This window comes from Cantharellus anzutake (genome assembly GCF_015039405.1).
Source record: "Cantharellus anzutake strain C23 chromosome Unknown EI90scaffold_41, whole genome shotgun sequence".
Lineage (NCBI taxonomy): Eukaryota > Fungi > Basidiomycota > Agaricomycetes > Cantharellales > Hydnaceae > Cantharellus > Cantharellus anzutake.
The window spans coordinates 284,557-303,154 of NW_024066991.1; the positions used below are offsets into that span (position 1 = coordinate 284,557).

The 18,598-nt window shown below is 49.2% G+C and overlaps 5 protein-coding genes across 5 annotated transcripts; 3 read left to right on the forward strand and 2 right to left on the reverse strand.

Annotated features, from left to right (window-relative positions):
• Positions 1-1,797: 1,797 nt before the first annotated feature.
• On the forward strand, positions 1,798-2,996 carry EI90DRAFT_1789184 (uncharacterized protein). Its single transcript, XM_039052194.1, has 4 exons — positions 1,798-2,222; positions 2,279-2,379; positions 2,442-2,538; positions 2,616-2,996. Exons 1-4 carry the CDS (start codon positions 1,975-1,977, stop codon positions 2,722-2,724), a joined length of 555 nt encoding a protein of 184 aa, XP_038913498.1. The 5' UTR covers positions 1,798-1,974; the 3' UTR covers positions 2,725-2,996.
• Positions 2,997-4,384: 1,388 nt separating this feature from the next.
• On the forward strand, positions 4,385-5,224 carry EI90DRAFT_3127062 (uncharacterized protein; the record flags this gene model as incomplete). Its single annotated transcript, XM_039063981.1, has 5 exons — positions 4,385-4,635; positions 4,692-4,792; positions 4,860-4,956; positions 5,021-5,129; positions 5,207-5,224. The coding sequence occupies 5 exons, from the start codon at positions 4,385-4,387 to the stop codon at positions 5,222-5,224; spliced, it is 576 nt and encodes a 191-aa protein (XP_038913499.1).
• Positions 5,225-6,189: 965 nt separating this feature from the next.
• Positions 6,190-8,489, reverse strand: EI90DRAFT_3156166 (uncharacterized protein). The gene is made up of 4 exons (XM_039066039.1): positions 8,242-8,489; positions 6,998-8,188; positions 6,581-6,943; positions 6,190-6,525 (listed from the first exon to the last, which is right to left on the reverse strand). Exons 2-4 carry the CDS (start codon positions 8,186-8,188, stop codon positions 6,508-6,510), a joined length of 1,572 nt encoding a protein of 523 aa, XP_038913500.1. The 5' UTR covers positions 8,242-8,489; the 3' UTR covers positions 6,190-6,507.
• Positions 8,490-9,243: 754 nt separating this feature from the next.
• EI90DRAFT_1789362 (uncharacterized protein) lies at positions 9,244-12,377 on the reverse strand. Its single transcript, XM_039052195.1, has 2 exons — positions 12,088-12,377; positions 9,244-12,035 (listed from the first exon to the last, which is right to left on the reverse strand). Exons 1-2 carry the CDS (start codon positions 12,213-12,215, stop codon positions 9,503-9,505), a joined length of 2,661 nt encoding a protein of 886 aa, XP_038913501.1. The 5' UTR covers positions 12,216-12,377; the 3' UTR covers positions 9,244-9,502.
• Positions 12,378-13,757: 1,380 nt separating this feature from the next.
• On the forward strand, positions 13,758-16,757 carry EI90DRAFT_3146315 (nineteen complex-related protein 2-domain-containing protein; the record flags this gene model as incomplete). Its single annotated transcript, XM_039065401.1, has 11 exons — positions 13,758-14,000; positions 14,095-14,174; positions 14,198-14,401; positions 14,422-14,687; positions 14,742-14,850; positions 14,904-14,991; positions 15,047-15,376; positions 15,425-15,985; positions 16,037-16,318; positions 16,370-16,672; positions 16,722-16,757. 11 exons carry the CDS (start codon positions 13,758-13,760, stop codon positions 16,755-16,757), a joined length of 2,502 nt encoding a protein of 833 aa, XP_038913502.1.
• Between the last annotated feature and the right edge of the window lie 1,841 nt (positions 16,758-18,598).

Here is an 18,598-nt window from a genome sequence, read left to right on the forward strand (position 1 = left end):
CACACGTGTGACAAATGCCCCTCACAAGTTCTGCCAATAATAATCCTGGCCTGTAGCCGCAGGATCCGTGTGCACAATTTGTGTATGTCGGCTGAGGCACTTGGTCTTTTCCATCGCATAACCTCATAAGTCATAACGGAGGGTCCTCTGAATAGAACTTCACCGTCCCTTCCTGGAGAAATATCCCGGTTAATATCGCTTACGATTCCCATGTCACAACCTATTGAACATCTTGCAGCTGCAGCCTTATCAACGGGAGTGAACACAGTTCCCCCTGGCTGAAAATTCGTCAGTGATATTTAATATTTAAGCTAAAAACCAGATTTCTCTTACCACATTCGCTCATGCCTGACGCTTGATAGGTACCGATCTGGCGGATGAGTAATGGCTTTCAGCCCCTGTTAGCGTGCATTAAGGGGTGCGGTGTGGGAGCGGTGCCAAAATGACGCGCACTGAACACACGTCATATCTCACTTGTCCACAAGAGAAGATGCGAACAATCCTATGTCACTACAAATATGTCAGCATGAGCAGTCGAAGCGTCGATGTCATCGCACATAAAGTGATGGTACAACTATAAACTGAACCAGACCGATCTGGTGCGCTGAGGTGCGCTGAGAGTAAGTTGCCCATGACTTTCCTTTCCACATTTGGTTTAGTAGTATTCCCCGATATTGTGGGTGTCCGCTGCGGGATTGGATTCAAGCTATGAGGGAGGACAGAGAGAACGGTGTCGCGTTAAATGTTATCATTCTGCTTACAACAACCAGGAAACATGCATTACGACTGGGGTTTGGTTTGCAGCGTGGAAACGCTCATGTATTTTAGTCAACACAACAGTAGCAACCCATCGTCATCCCCCGACAACGTAACATGTAGCTCTGGACTCCCTGTGAATGCCTTAATGACGCATTTTAGCCATCCTGACCGCCCGAGTAACACAGAAACCAGTGAACGGCAAGTATTGCAATAAGCTCCCCTGTAGAGGCGGAAGCATCTGAACTGTTTTCGAATGCACAGCAAAGGGGACATCGCTACTTTCGCTTTCCCATGTTCACTCTTCCTCCGATGGGTCCGCAGTTGAGGGAGTTCACTCCGTAAACATGCGGTAGAACGTTGCGTGCCGCGTTTGAAAGAAACTCCATTGCATTGCTTGCCGTCTCTCCGAATACTCCATCCAAACTAACTTGGCTGCTTCAATGCTATCATACCTCGCATTCAAGGGTTTATTCATGATGGATTCTTTCTCAATACGCTCGCTCCCTTAATCTTAATTTTCGGCCTCAACTTCTGCGATGGGTGTTTCCAGAGCAACCATCATAGAGGCTCGTTCATTCGTGAACCCTCGAATGCGAGGTGTGAAAGATTGTCGAGGGAGCGAAAGTGTTGAGAAAGAATCCATCATGAGTGAGCGCTACTTCTCAGTCTGTCGTTGACAGCGTCGACATTAGAAACGGCAACATCTGTGACATCATACCACGTTCCATCACGTAGAAGTTCAGCGTTAAAAACAAAGCCATAAAGTACGAACTAATGGTAGCCAGAGACAACGTGAGAAAACCAACGCCAGTCAATCGGTGAGCAAGAATCTCAAGCAACCTCGCCCGGTCGGTGGAGCCCGCGTCATGTTAGTAGGGGTTGATTGAGAGTGAGCCATCCCTTCAATGGCGACCCGATGGCGACCCACAAATGTTTGATGGTTTGATCTTGTGCTTGTGCTTGATAATCGATGCATTGGTTTTAGAAAGACTAAACAGATCCGTGATCACAAACCATCGGATCTTATGAATAAGGCGGGGCTGTGCAGCTGCCGAACAACGCGAGCCCTCACTAGCAGATGTGTAATCGGTTCCCATGAACGTGCAGGTTTACTGAGTTCTGATTCAGACTCACTACGAAAGCCCATGCGTCGCAAACATACTTAAGCCAGGCCAGGCGGCCCCCCCCACCAATCATAACCTCTTACACTTCGAGATGCTCTTTGCTTTACTTTTGCAAATCCTTCTTCACATTGGCAGCATCTCCTGTACTCGTAATACATTGCCAGAGCTTAATCCTCTATCTCCAAAATCACCTGTCCCGGAGAATAACTTGCTAGGTCGTGCTTCGAGCCCAACCCCCTCGCTTCAACTCAAAGGCTACGTAAACATCATCGTGGACCTCAGCCAGTTTCGTTCTATCTCCATTCCCGAAGGGAAAAGACTCAACATCAATATACTCGGGTAAGTCTCAGGAAAGCGATCTTTATTGGAAATTCTGAGTGTTTTCGGCCAAACAGAGGGAATTGGACGAATCCAGACGGATCGCTGCTTGCCAAAATCATCCCTAACATTGGAGGAGAACAGGGATACATCGATGCCACAAATGTATTCCATCTAGGTTCGTTTATGCTCGGAGTCCCCCAGACCATCCCAATGAACTTCAACATGTCGACTGTATAGATGTTCGATACGTGGTGCAGTTCGTGAGCGACAACAAATACGGTTACGTGCAGGCAAAAGGCCCGGGAAAAATTGGGGCGTCTAACAAAGTTATCCAGTAGGTCGCCTAAGTATATTCTACACTTGCTGTTCTTCATCGCTCATTCTACCTCCCATTTCCAACCCGACGCACAGGACCGTGGAGACGGACTCAACTGCCAACCTTACATTCAATAATCGGCTGTTGTACTCCCCTGGTATCTTCTCCGGAAACTGTTTGACTGCTCCTATATGGGCGTTGTAGTGAGTTCGAATCAGATCTGCACTTTGTTGCTGGAAACCATGCACACATCCGTCTCTCCGACCCAAGGCTCGATTTTGTGAACGACGACGAAAGCTCCCAGTGAATCCTTTCATCGTTTACCTTGCCTGTACCATTTTCGGGGGGCAGTTCCTTCGCGTAACTCGATCCAAAAAAAAATCCTTTTTTTTCGGTACATATTCATTTCGACCCTTTCGCCAAAAAAAGCAGACGACAAATTATTTAATCCCTACTAATCGAGAGCCCCATAAACCACCTGGTCATCGGAAGGGACCTGTGGCTCCATGAACAATCGAGGATTCAAGATTGCGCAGATTCTACAAATATTCACCGGAGGTTAAATTCATGCCAACATCGACCTAACCCTTCAGGGATTGAATTTTGCACTTAACCCAATTACTGCATATTAGATTTTAAGGCCAACCTAACCACTACGATTGCGATTTTCCGACGCATAATAGTCTTTAATTGTAGACTGAAGGATCTTGTATCCAGTGCTTACATACCGCTAGATCCTAATACTGTACTATGAATGCGAAGGTATCCTTGCCCGCTTCAAGGAATGCTGCCCTCGGCGCGCGCGCAGGCTTCCAGCCCAACCACCCCTACGCCCGAGATGATGAGCATTCATTTCCAACGCCCTATGGGCCTATATAACATTGTAGACCTCACGCTTCATACTGTGAAAACCATCCTAATTTCGCCCCATCGGTCGCGCGCGTCTCACAAGCACGCATTTTACCGTGAATGGATAAATCTTCAGATTGCTTCTTCTGGAGAACAATCGATCGCTAGCTTGTACATGAAAGGTGGCAACTATCATTATCGAAGCTCAGTTATTCAACGTATTACGTTAGCCCTCAATTCCTTGCGTATGCACAGGCGTTCATCATTGAATCATTGAACAAGAAACGGGGCCATCGATCGCTTCCTTCAGCGATATAGGGATTATGTCCTACATATGAAAGTTTCTATACAAGCCGTTTGCGAAAGGGTAGGTGGGGCAGGTCGATCATCTGCCTAAAGATCGCGGCTTACGGGAGGGGGTTTCCTTGTTTATGCGAACAGTTCAGCGCTAGCGTGAGTTGGCCAGGACTTCTGAGTCGAGCATCGAGCACAAGGTAGCTTTTAAGCCTCCACAGCGTCTGTGTCGATCAACAAGAAAAGAATACAGTGAGGATCTTGGGGCAAACGTCCGTTCGCGGTCATGCAAATACCTCGGCCATACTTTCAGCAGCACTAGCTCGTGGAAGTCGTAGTATGCTGAACGGTGAGATTGCAGGGAGGTAAAGTTGTCTGGAAGGACGATAAGTTGGATATTTACACGAGCGACTCGAAGAAGCTCACGCCACGGGCTTTGGCCCTATTGCATGAGCCACTGTCAATTGCGGACGATGGGATAGGGAGAGAATAAAATGGAGATAGCATTTTCCGGGAACAGCACAAGCAGATGCCCGCCGGTGACATCTCCTGGAATACGGCAGAACAGCTGGCGGAAGATGCAACTGGTCTTCGACATGGTACTTTTTTCCTAGGTAGCCGGCGAGAAGGGTCTGTGAGAACCATGCATCGCGAACACACTTAAGCCAGGGCAGGCGCCTTCGCCAATCGATGCCTCTCTCCCCCCGCGCTAAGCCTCCAGATGTTGTTTGCTGTAATAGTTTTGCAAGCTCTCCTTAGCATTGGCGGCATCTCCTGCGGTCATGCATCACCAGAGCTTGAACCGGCGCTAGTAATACAACCCTCTGTCCTGGGGGATAACTTGAGAGGTGATGCTTCGAGCCCAATCCCCTGGCTTCAACTTGAAGGCTACGTGAACCTCATCGCAGACGTCAGCCAATTTCGTTCTATCTCCATTCTCAAAGGGCACAGAGTCAACGTCAATATAGTCGGGTAAGTCTCGGAAAAACGACATTGAATGGGGATCCCGAATGTTTTCGGCCAAACAGAGGGAACTGGACGAATCCAGACGGATCGCTGCTTGCCAAGATTATTCCTAACATAGGAGGAGAGCAAGGGTATATTGATGCCACAGACGTATTGCATATAGGTCCGTTTATGCCCGGAGTTCCCCTATCCCAATGGCTTAAACGTGACCCTCAATGTCGAACGCATAGATGTTCGATACGTCTTGCAGTTCGTGAGCGACAACAAATACGGCCACGTGCGGCTGAGTGGCCTGGGAAAAGCCGGGGTGTCCAATAAAGTTATCGTGTATGGTCGGGCTCTGGAGTTTCTTGATCGCTCATTCTAACCTTCCATGTTCACCCCGACACAGGACCGTCGAGACAGACTCAACCGCCAACCTCAAATTCAATAACCAGTTATTGTACACTCCCGGTATCTTCTCCGGAAGCCGTTTGACAGCTCCTATATGGGCGTTTGTAGTGAGTTTGAATCAGATCTCAATATCTGCGGTAATTTATTCATGGAAACCGCGTACAATGTCCGTCTCTCTCTATAGGATGGGCCTGAGGTTTGATCTGTGGACGGTGATGAGAGCCCTCACGTAATCAGTGAATACATTTTTGTCTTCCTTGCCTTCTATGCCATTTCAGGGTTTTTCCCCTCATGTACCTCGTTCTGGCAATGAAATCCCTATTCACGGAGGGAACCTGTGGCTAAACGATAGAGATATTCTGATGGATTCACATGCCATCAACTGAAAAATGTCAACCTATCCGACCGCGATGTCGATAGACCTGGGCCGCAATTCTGGAGCAAAACAACAAAACAGAACAAATAAAAAAGAGACTGGCTTACGTGATGCAAATCAACCTTCGATCCAGCTCACTCGGCACTCTTGGCTGAAGCTTGTCGTCAAACATACTCAGTGGACACACCCTTGTACAAAACTACACGCGGAATATACGATTGGGGATTCAAGAGAGGCATCAAGATACCTGTGATCTCAGCGCATAAAATACGTGTGCTAAGTCAACATCAATTAGAAATGTCGTCCCTAAAAACCCTTCATGTTTGGGAGAACAACTCGAGTGACGGTTACACTCGTAGCCTCGGATCCGAACCTTTCGCGAATCTCGTTCGATTTCGTCGCCTGCCGGCACTCGGGCGACACATAGTCGCAATTCCTTTGGTCTTGGAGCCCCTTATGTTGCCCAAGGGGGACGATGAACTGTTCTTGCATTAGCACTTGGGTTTCGATTTAGTGAGCGTGGCATCCATTGATGAGCTTGAATTTAACGTTGGTGCCACTCGTGTGCCAGCAGTTGAGTCCCCTGGAAGAAGGTTTATATTCATTCAATTCAGTGCCTCCAGTGAAGCGATCCGGTGCTCGTCTTCAGTGTGGAGATTGGGATTTTTAACAGTATCGATATCGTGAGGTTTCACAATGCCATGTACATCGAAGGTGCTCATCGTCTCGGGTTTAAAAATTTGTTGGGCTGGGGGGAGGAGCTATGCCGGGCGACCGAGGGGGCTTATGGTGGGCTGGAACACTGCGGTGTGATGATCAAGGATAGGTAACCAGCCTCTCTTTATGGGGAAGAGGCTGAGTTGTACGTATACATATTTACAAGTCCTCAGAACAAACAAACAAATAGAAATGCACTAAGTCGGCAGCACAAGGCTACATGCATGAAAATGGGAAAGGATATCTATGTACATAGTGGAGTGATTCCACTGATGCAGACATACATGATGACTTGTTTATGTGCATGGAACCTGGGATTGAGGATTCAAAATAGGCCCAAATCTCACAAATCCAAGCATCTATGTACCGGAATAGATAAACCATGACCAACCTCAATTAAAAATGTCATCCTATGAACCGATCATGTCAGAGACTGGGGATCAAGCATGAAAGATTTTTACTCACATAATCTACCTCCGTCTGAATGACAGAATCCCAGTGATCAACTTGAGTGATGGTTACACTCGGAGCCTGGGACCGGAACCGTTCACGAATCAGGTGAAATCTCGCCACCTGCTCTTCCTTACTATCTAGCCGACATATATATAATCGCAATTCTTCTATATCTGCGACATGACCTTGAATTTCCCTACGTCGCTGAAGGAAACAATGGACCGTTTCTTGCATGGGGTCCGGTTCCAATTTAGCGATAAGTACGCGGAGTGAGCGTGGCATGAATTGAGGCAGACGCATCAGGTTCACGAGCTTGAAGAGTTCGACGTTGGTGCCCCCGATGTGCAAGCGGCTGAGGTTTCTGGAGGAACCGATCTGAAAATTCATTCATAGAAAAATGAGTGCCTATGGGGGCGTGGTGGAGCTCACCAGGGAAGCGATCTTGAACTCATCCTCCATCTGGAAATTGGGATGGTTTAACAGTATCGTGAGGTTCACGATACCAGGAGCATCGAAGATGCTCATCATATCGGATATTGAAAATGACGGAATTGCGGGGCTAGAATGTGCTGCGCCGAGGGCTACATTCCTCAAGGCGGGCAAAGACACTGGGGCGCAATGGTCAAGGATACCTTCACACTCATGGATTTCAAGAGTCTGCAGCGATTGAGACACGTTTTTGAGCATTGGTATCCAGTGTCCCGTTTGAATATATAGCCGATGCAGTCTGAGGGAAACAAGGGAAGTGATAGTGGGTCCTGGAATCCCTCCGATGAAGATCTGGGCGCCCCACCCGAGAGTAACACGCCGGAGATTCGGCAGCCAGTTGAAGACGTCGTAATAGTTACCCCGTGGATGCCCAATCAGGGTGAGTGTCTCCAATGACGTTGAAGAGCCAAAAGCATCACCCATTCGATCCAGAATCTCTAGAGTGATACATTCCCAGTCGGTGAAGTGGTCCATCAATATGTGTAAGCCCTTCCAAGTTATGTGAGAAACGTCGCTGTGGAATAGGCGCTCAAGAAAGTTCAGGATGTTTGGTATATCGTATCGACCATATGGATTCATGTCGATATAAAGCTCGATATTGCGGTGATTGGCGCGCGCCAGCCAAACACTTGCCAGGTCATACTTCCAACTGGCATCGATACGTGTCCATAATAACGGCGTATTGATGGAGAGATCCCGCCATGACTTGCTGACCTGAGAAATAGCGAGTAAGTATTTCCGGTCCCAGTACCGGTATCGAGGCAACCCGATGAGGAAGATGTGCGAGAGAATGTCGGGGGGCAAGATGCTGATTGGAGTGTTCAAGGATGCGACGTCCAGTAAATAACTCGAAGTCCATTGTTCTAATCGGCTGAGTTTTCGCTGGAGTCCCAGGATTCTCTGGCGGGTGTCCCGTATAGACTGATTCCTGAGTTGGATCTGGGCATCGTTGCCCCATGCCCTGACATCTCTAAAATTCTTGAATACAGGCACCTCGATCCTTGGCATAAGAGTGGCCAGTTCATCCATCAGGTTCTCGAGGGAATGAACGCGAGAAAGAATTGTGGCTTCGGGGGAGCCGAAATCGGAGATCGGGCTCATTTTGAGGGAGTGTGTGCTCAAGGGAGACATCTGGATCAGGTTGCACCAAAAGAAAACTTGCTAACGAGGCCTTGGATACTCACCGGGAACCAGTGGTGGGAGGCTACCAGTTAGAATCTAGCTTGGCGATATTAATGGCGGCGTACCAATCAGATCCCAAAGGTCCGGAATTGATGGTGCTTGACAGAGCATCGCCACATACCGGTCTTCAAGATCCAGACCCTGGCCGGTGACCAAACTTACCGCTTACACCTCCGTAATAGGCAGGATCCCAGCCTCTACTAAACCTCCGTAGATGGGCTGGAAGGCCTATGAGTCGCTAGATCTCTGTGTTGTGTAGATTCATTACTACGAGCTTACACACGCAGATTAATTGGCACCCTGGGCGTGTCGCTTGCAGGTCTGGTCGAATAGGCTTATTTGCTCGTGATCAGTTGAATTGTTGTCAACGCGCATTTTATGCACTCTAAGCTAGAGGGTATGAGAACCAGGCCGGTCGCAGCTCCTATGATTACGACACTCCAATTCGGCGGGGGATAGCTGCACCCTCGCTCGGTCTTATTTGAATAATCTGTTCGCGGTATCTATTTTTCACAGTTGGCCCGGCGAACAAGAATCCCTGCTTCCAATTCGTACGGCCACCACTGACTTTGGCTTCCTGATCACCTTGTTATCACCTCACTGTAGTATTGGCTAGAGGCTGTTTCTGATTGAGTAGAAGCGGCTTGCTTCTTCTGTCCTCGGCCCAGACCTCGGCCAGCCACCCGGTAAAGCGGCAGGTGACCAGCCTCTATCATATAGAGGTGGTAAACCGAAGTATCCCACATTAGGTACAAAGGTTCATGAGTGCATGCTTCACGGTGCCGACGTGCTAGTTAGGGAGTGTGGGGACCCGGCGGAAACGCCACGTTCCTCCGCCACGTCTCCTATATCTCCGTTGATGTTCAGTACGGATGGTAAGCGAGCACATCGAGTGACAGCGGGTCACCGTGACGCCGGGCAATGTGAAGGGCGCGGAAGTTCCGATTTACACAATCCACATGCTAAGCCTATGCCCTCCATGGAAACGACATTGCCGCAGTTGTGAACCGCCTTCCATCGGCTAGAAGAACGATGTACCTCAGTCAGTCATCAACATCCAATGAACCAGTCGATTCATCTCAGGCTACAGACATCGGGGACGGTTTCATTATGCAAAGGAAGAGAGGTACGGAAGAGAGGTCGAGAGAATAAAGGGGAGAGAAGTAAACATAGAAAGCAAGGAACATACGTGCATGTGAAGAGGGGAGATCAAAGAAATAATAAAGTAGCGTTAGCTGATATCCATCATATAATAACAGTCGTCTAAGAAACAAGTTGAGCATTGACGCGCACTGCTTCTGTCCTTTTTCCAACACCGATGAACCACTCGAGTGCCGTCAAGGCTCGTCGTTCGCTTTCCTCTGCATTCTTCACCTCCCTTCCGCTTTCCTCCATTGCACCACGGAAGCGCTCACGAAGGTCCCACGAGGCGAGGCGGAGGACTTTTCTGGTCTCGCGTGAGATGCGATGCGCATGAGCCTCAGCGAAGGGAAGTTGAGCGATTGATTCAGCCCGTGTGAGTGTTGACACAGGGGCGCCCGATGGGGTTGTTGATGGAGGGTTATTAAGTGAAGCCTTGATTCGCCGGCCAACGGTTTTAGGGATGGTGTTCGGGAGCTCAAGAACGAAATAAATCGTTAACCCGAGCGTTGCCGCTCCTAACACTGGAGCAATCCATTTCCTGGAGGACTCGTTGCCAAAAAGATCACTTATTCTCACGATACCCTCAATGAGACCTCTTGCGCCAATGGTTTTCCCACCGACCATCGTCAAGGCACCAATTCCAAGTCCAAGAGTGCCCAGGGCACTAGCGCTAGCCTCGTCGTCTTCGTCTTCAGTCTTCCCCCCGTTGAAATGGGACATGATGTGATGATTGATATCGATGATATCAACGAACGTAACCTGAGTGAGATCCTCACGCTGAGCGAGGAGACCCAAACCAAGGCCCATGACCCCACCAGCAACGATGGCGCTGGGACGACGACCCCGGGCAAGACGGGGAACAAACATCGCCTCAGGAATGAAAACTCGCTTTGAACGAGGGACGTGCGCTGGTAGGTATTGTTCGCCAAGATCTGCTACGTGGTGGACGCCATCCAAAGTCATACGACGCGCTTCATCCTCGGCCAGTGCAACAGCGAGGTCCAATGATGCGAGAAGAGTAGTACGAACGCTCCTCGCATAATCCCAGATCCCAAGGATACCAGGATATTTAGGTATCGAAGGAATTGAACGCGGCTGCTTGGAGATAGCAAGCTCGGACTCCACGACAGCAATTTCACCTCGCGACACACGTTCAAGGGCGTTCGCAAGACGTGCCGTCGCTGCAGTTTGAGCATGCTGCGTGGTGTCTTCTTCCTCCGTCTCCAGGCTATCTTCCAGACTGTCGCGGCCTTTCTGCAGCTTGTGGAGAATGGGACGAACACGCTCGAGGTCCGATCTCGCCTGACTTGCTTCATTTTGCGCAACAATCGCATTGGCCGAAGCAAGGAGACCAACATCGGAGAGGATATGAGTGAGGTATGTGGACGCAGGCATAAGCTTGGACTTGGCACGCTTGACGAGGACGAATGAGCGTAAGGAAGTTTCGAGCTTGGTGAACGCTTCCGATGAAGCTGTGGTGTTTAAGCTTGAGGTGGCGGCTTGAAGGCCTTGAGAGAGCGCGGAGTTTGAGTCGACGAAATGCACGAGGTCCTCAGCGTCGTCCCAGGTTCTGGGGCTAAGATGCTTGATTTGTTCCAGCACCAAGCGCCGGCACCGAGACTTATCCTTGATTTGGTCGAACCGGTTGACAACAATGAAGAGGTAGGCCTTTTCGTTACTCGCGTTCCAAAGGAATTCCTTGGCCGACAAGGTGAAGTGATTTTCCGCGCTGACAACGAACACGATGACGTCAATCTCCTCCTGACGTGCAAATAGTGCGGTGGTCTTCAAGCTGTCACGATTCAGACCAGGAGCATCAATCAAGCAAATATCAACAACGCTGTTGTTAAGGAGAGATTCAGGGGGCTCGCGGCGGTCGGAAACATAGAGTTTGAGAACATGCTGCGCATCTGATTCGGTGATGACGCTTTCTAGGCTAGAGAGTGGGAAGCGGGTGAAAGTAGATCCGTCCAACCGATCGTAGACTTTGCCTTCGTTAACGATATGAGCTTCTTCGACTCCGTCGTTTTCCAATTTGTCATGAACCTCGCAGAATAGGGTGGTGCATGGCTGCTGATCAACCGGCATGATATCACGGTGCAACAGTGCATTGACGAAGGTAGACTTTCCGGCGTTGAGGTCGCCAGTGACAAGGACTTTGCTAGAAGTGTCCAACACGCGTGTTTGGAGTTTGTCGATGTGATTGAGGGACGCGATAATACGTTCGTCCAGTAACTTGGCAATGGACGCCTTTTCGAGTTGAGAGACAAGTGCATCGGGGGAAGTGGAGGAGCCGGGACCGCCTAGTTTGAGATCCAAGCGGAGAACATGGAAGTCCTCGGCAGCAGAGTCTCCGAGGAGCGCCTCTGCCTCGGACATAGAATGTGAGCCTGGGGATGAGGAAATATTTGACACGTCAGAGACCGTAGCAGCGCGTTGTAAACCCTCGCGTTTGGGGGCGACAACAACGTCAGCGATGGTGGCCGGATCGTCTGCAAATGAAAGCGACCGACGCATGCTGACTGTTCCAGACCCCGCCGAAGCATCTGCCACGTTCGGAGTGACGTGAGGGTAGCGTACAATCCAAGAGTCTTTGCTGAACTGTCGGAGGGCTGTCAGGATCGATCGGGTCTCGTCAATAGCGTCGAGAAGGCTGGAAGACAATCAGGTTGAGAGGTGCAAGGGATTAATGAAAGCTCACGAACCGATTCTTTTGGGATAAGTATGCCTCCTTTGCATCGGCAGAATTAGCTCTCGTGTTGAAAGCTTTGGCTGGCTCAGCGAAAGCAAGTTCCGACGAGTCAGTCACTGGCTGGACATAAGATTGAGCCATCTTGTGTCACCAGCACCAAGACACGAAAGAGAACTGCTGCTCCAAATATCCAAAAACAATTGGGAGTCTATTCCCTCAGCGTTCTTTGTTTTCGAGTCGTTTCTCGTTTGTAAGAGAATGTGGGAGCACGAATCAGAGGCCTCACGAACGGCAGAAGCCGGTAGAAGTGACCATCACATGATACATAAACTCCGATTCTCGCGAATTGTTCATGTTTTTGGTCCGAGATAATGACTCCTCAGGGCTTACCTCTTCCAGCGCCTGTTATTAGGTCTACTCTGATCGCATGCCACTTCATTGGCTTAATCCATCAACTCCTGCGACACCATCAGGATACAAAGTTGACGAAGCAACGCGCGATAGTGGACTATACTGTAGAGGCTGGTAACGAGAGTGGTTGTCATTGCAGGGCGAGCGGTCTCATTCCCAATAATAGAATGAGACATGAGGATTAGAGTTAGAGGTGAAGGGTTCCATTGTCGATTGCATTTGTAATAGAATGCAGGCTATGACACGAGTAATACATGAGTTATCGAGTAAGATATCTACTCTCACCTCAGTCTCGACCTAGAGAACTGAGGGTGAGGTCTTCCAAAGAAATAATCCGTCCCCTTATACGCGATCATTGCTCAGTGGCAAGACCATCGGATAAAGCGGGACAATAGTACAAGGCGAAGAACGAGTGAAACTTAAACATCCACGTAACTTCCAAAGCGCCCGCCATATCCATTTGCCACTCGGCAGACGTGAAGGAATGTTGACATTCTAATTAACTTGGATGTCTGGCAGCGGAACGAGCCACGACAATCCACGTAGACTCGAAGGCTTTTGGCCCTGGAGTGAGGAAAGCGGGTCAGAATTGCTCCAGGATTATTATCTCGAACTATTCAGAATGGTCATGCATAGCTGGAAACAGCCTTGGATGAATGTCGCATGTCCTGGATTACGCTGATTGCATAATCCGTAGTTCGAAGCCGCTTACAATGAGATCCACCACGTCAGAGGGAAGAACATCACAAATAATCTTTTCCTGTAAAGAGTCTCTACAGCTCCAAGTACGCCACAGAACGCATTCAGTGTGGGTCATTTGTCCTTATCATCGGAGAAACCAAGCCGTATGAGGAATGATGAACGCAAGGCACAACATCACAACGTCGCAAAGACTGACCTTTTGAAGACATGATGATGGTTAGTCCAAAAGAGTGCGAGAGGAAGGCTGCCGGATAATGCGAGGTTCACTGGCTTCCGGTGTTAGACGCGAAGAGGTGGCAAACATCGACAGGAGGGACTCTCATGATCTGAATGGGCTAGCAGTGAGAGCACATAGGTCTGACTTTCCGATCGCGCCATCGTCAGACCGGTCATGGCGTTTCATTGGTTGAGGTCCTAGCGAATCAATCTAGAACGAAGTCGTTGAGAAAGTTTCACACGGCATCCTTGACCTCAACAGCAAACAATAAACAAGCCCTCCATCATAGTTATTACTCTTTGGGCTACTACAGTTTGCCACTGTGCTGTTGATTGCGTGTCACGCTTGATCCAATGTCTGAAGCATCACCAACCCACGTCTTTAAACGCAGTGTAAAGAACAAATCTCGATCACGTCGAGAGCAGACAGCAAATGATGAAGTGTCAACAGCTCCACTGCAACAAAAACCTGCTCCTTCTCAGTCATCTATGGAGGATGGCCCTATGTCCCAAGTAGCTAAACTCAAGGCCAAGCAACGCTCCCGTGCCAAGCGCCAAGGTGCTACTAACCTGAGTTTCGGTGGAGATAACGAACAGGTAAGCTTGAGCGTCACGACAATGATGCCTTTGTCGCTTATCTACGTGGAAAGAGAGCGGTTCCATCTCATTTTGTTGAATTTCTCTGCACCAGGATGAAACCGAGGAATTTAAAGTAAAGAAGAGTGCCCTCAGCAACAAGCTCAAGTTGCGCGATCCGCCCTCTACGCCAGGGTACGTAGTTCCAATCCTTGTAGAGAATCAGTTTCAATTGAGAAATCACCCAGCTCACCCACCCCCACGAATCTCAATCAAGCACGGCCAAATTTTGCCTCTCAGACGCCGGTGTACAATCAAGAGTATCTCTCCGAGCTTAAAGCCAGCACCCCTTCATCCTCATCTCGAGTCCGTGTATCGGACGTTATGGATGATGACGCGTCCATAGACATGAGCTATGACGAGTTTAACGACTCATTTGCAGGTACACAATCATCACCTCGTTTCCTGATGGTTGGCCTGATGAGAATACAGACGTCGTATCCGCCGATGCGCGTTACTCATCGATACCAGCAGAGTCTGAAATTCGTGCTGCTAAGGAGAAACGAGAACGACTTCGAATAAGGAGAACGGCTCCAGCAGGAGACTCGGAGGATTTTATATCATTGGAAGTTGGAAAAAGCGATAGTTCTCGGTCGCAAGAAACTCGGTTTGTTCGTGAGGAAGACGAGATCGGAGAAGGGGAAGAAGGCAGGTTTTTACGATCTGATGTTTTGTGTGATAGTTGAATAAATTCATTTGCAGACATGGCCCAATACACTGGTGCACTTGAACGAATAGCATTAGGAAAATCGGCACGAAAGAGGGAGGCCAATGAACGCAGGGCCGCCATTGCGGAAATGATTCATATTGCGTACGTTCACATATTCGCACATACACCGAGCGTAGTCTTGATTTGTGCCTCAGTGACGAGGATGTCGACGAAGAAACCAAGGAATGGGAAGTAGCTCAAGAACGTCGAGGCGCAGGGGTGCCGGAAACGGATGATACCAAAGTTAGCACAGCTACCAAATGCGATATGCATGCTACCCTAACTTCTCTTGCTATAGGAAGCCCCCATTTACAAACCGAGACCAAGCAAGTTTTACTCCGTTGGGTATCGTTCAGACGCTTACTACCATTTTTCCTTAGTTCCCACACCAACCAACCTCCCATCGCTTGTTACAGCTATGTCTCGACTGTCTGGGACTCTTTCAAACCTTGAATCTGCACACACCCGCCATGAAATCGGTCTAGAGGCTGTTGAAGCGGAAAGGACACAGCTCTTGCAGAAAGAAATTGACATGAGGCGCATGGTGGAGGCAGCGGAACACAAGAGGGTGTGGTTTAACGATATGAAAGAATGGATGGACACCATTGCTGTGTTTTTAGATGAAAAGGTATTCTCAGCCCTCACAGTGAGTCTCATTGTACTTAATGTTTGGCAGTTTCCCAAACTCGAAGCACTGGAAAAAGAACATATCTCTCTGCTTACCGAACGCTACGATATGGTGGCGCAACGAAGGAACGAGGATGACGAAGATGATCTTTCCTTATTCTTGAATGTCCCTGCATCATCAAACGATGGGGAGGTAGATGATATGGGTCGGACGATTTCATCTGCGCCTCATGCTCCGCAGCGCGAAGCCAGGCGAGCTGCTCGGCAGGCTCGCATCACTAACTCAAGATCACGGACCCCTTCGAAGAATCCCGCTTCATTTGCCTCACCCGACGACTTATTGGGATACTCAACAGATGCTGACCTTTCTGTATCGACGCAAGGAGATTACGATGCAGCAAGAGAAGATCTTTCTCGGAAAGTTTCCTCCCTTGTTGCAGACATCGAATCAGAAGAGTTTCTAGATCCTATGAAAGGTCTAGGCAGGAGATTCGCCGGATGGCGTGCGTCGTTTGAGGATTCGTACACCGGTGCATGGGGTGGACTCGGCTTAGTAGGGGCGTGGGAGTGGTGGGCGCGAGCAGAGATTGTTGATTGGAATCCACTAGATGTCAGTCATCATCTTGGCGCTCATGACACAGGCAATAACCACTTACGTTAGGATCCCCGAAGTCTCGACTCTTTCCGTTGGTACACCGGGTTGTACGAATACTCACGATTGCCAAGAACAGATGCCGATGGTGACGACGACGATCACGCGGAAGCCCTTGGCCCCGATGGAGACCTGGCCAACTCGATGATAACAACGGCTATTATTCCTCGCCTATGCCAAAATTTTTCCAGCGGTGGATTCGATCCATATTCATCACGTCATATGAAGCGACTGGCTGACCTGATAGAGCAGATTGAACTCAGTTTTGAGAAAACAGATAAGAAGTTCCTTGTGAGTGCTCGCCAGAACATTGTCGGGCACGTCGTGCCAATCATCATTTAGGCATTGCTCAAATCGATTAACAACCCATTCCGTGAGGCGATTGATGTCACGAGTAAACTCCTTAGCCCAGCCTTGCAAGGAAGCAACACGAAGGCTGGGTTCGACCCTCAATCTATTCCTGCCAGGCGCCGATTCATTATTCGTCGAATAAAGCTCCTCACAAATCTCCTTGCTTGGCGGAAACTGGTGCCAGATGTCCCGGAATTGGGGGTGGATGACGCTATTCGGCGACTCATTAACGACCTTATCGTTCCCGTGGCAAATACGGGCTGGGAAGTTGGCGGGGAAGAGTTGCTTCAGAAGGTTAGTATTTTTACCAATACGCACAATGACTTTCTCTGAGCCCTTCTAGGCCAAGAGCATGTTGCCGCGTGTCGTGACGTTGTAATCGTACGCTATCAAAATTGCACTGCTGTTACAAAACACGGTACCAGCTCCCATATCTATAAGCCGTCCAGATTCCAGATTCCCCAGGCAGACTTTGTCGTGTGTTACACTGTAACATACCTATATGCCCCCGGGCATCCACCGGGATTGTGTCTCTCATCCGCAACGGTGATGCCGGTTTGCTTACATCGCTGGGTGGGGCTGTAACGGTACCTCCAGGAACACGACAGAAGCAGCCCATCGGCGGACCTACGCCAGATGGTTCAAGTCTAAGGATCCCAACAGGAGTGCTGCGATGATGCTATCTGCTTCCCCTAAGTGAGATCTTGCCTCAGTCACAACTCCTTTCACAATGTCGCGCGTCTGTTCGACAGCATGCTTGACTGCCTCATCTAACGCGATATCAGTCGGAATACCATTCACGTTGAGGTAGAGGGTCTCCGAGCAGTGATTTCATCACACTCACAAACGTCGTTGTCTGAGTCTAGATATAGTGGATAGATCCTGGAATCAATCATCAGACAAGGGTAGCTATCCACAGTCATAGGACTTGGAAAGCACCGTATCCCGTCTGATCTGCGAAGTTAAGTCAAGTACTGCTCAGTTAGTATCATGGTGGGGGACTACATGAGAATCTTGAGTGCTGTGGTTTGCTTTTATTTTTATTTATTTCCCGTGATTGGAACGGCCCTATTTTCTTGTGCACCTACACATCTGGCTCAGGCCCAAGCAGGAATGCGCATTGCGCGGATTGCCCATACGTGATGCGTGTCGCCAACATTGATTTAAATTCAGGTAGTGACAAATCTTATAACTCGTGATGGGGCGCAGCTATCCACGAACCCGGAAAGCACCGTACCCCCTCCGCTCTGCGAAGCCAAGTGTCGGCTAGCTAGCTAGCGTCGTGGTAGGGGACTACATGGGAATCTTAGGTGTCGTGGTTCTTCATATCTCTCGGAACAAAACCTGGCCGGACGTCTGTTTATGCACTGGGCTCATGCTATCACTCTGGATTTTTCTTTGGTGCTTTTTTGCCTTCCGATTTTTTGATTGAGATTTGTTTCCCTTTTAACGAATACACTGTACAGTCTGGGCGGCCCTTCTGGATGATTCGCGCAGGGATCGGGTGACCAGGTCATCGATTTTTGGTAACTCTGCATCGCTTCTTGAAGTCCTAGCTCGTTACTTCGCGATGAACCCTTCTACCTGATACGAGAGACACCTCTATTTTGATGGCATCGGGGGGGGGGAGCTTCTATCTGTTGTGACTAGCACGGACTCATCGCGCGCCATTCGATTCGTTGTGATTTCTATCATATATGCTTTCTCCGCCATAATCTCATCATGACTGTCAATGGATGTGGCCAAGAATGAGACTATGATGATATCGGACTCGGATTATTTTTTTAGGGAGGGGTTAATTAACTCTGTCGTTGACCATCAATCGGCGTGCGGTATGGTTCGTGTGAATCCAAAGTTCGCCTTGATAGCGAACAGGTCCCGATCGGTTATAGCTGGTGGTGTTGAGACATTCCTTGATAATTAATTCCTCCCTCTCCGTCGCGGCGTCATTGCATTGCATGAGTTGGAGACAAGTTCCAATCATGATGAAGAGACTCGGGAACTGCATGCACGCATGCAGCCCATGCACCTAACAGAAAAAAGGATTCCTGCCATCCTGGTAGAGTCTGAATGTGGCCAAATGGCTCCATGATCGATATATAGTATATCCTTGATAGACACCAATTCCACGCAGTCAGGCTCCCCCAAGTCGACCGAGTTATATTCACGACAAAACTCCTCGTGGCGACTTTAATCGAGGGCCCGAGCCAACTTGGTTCA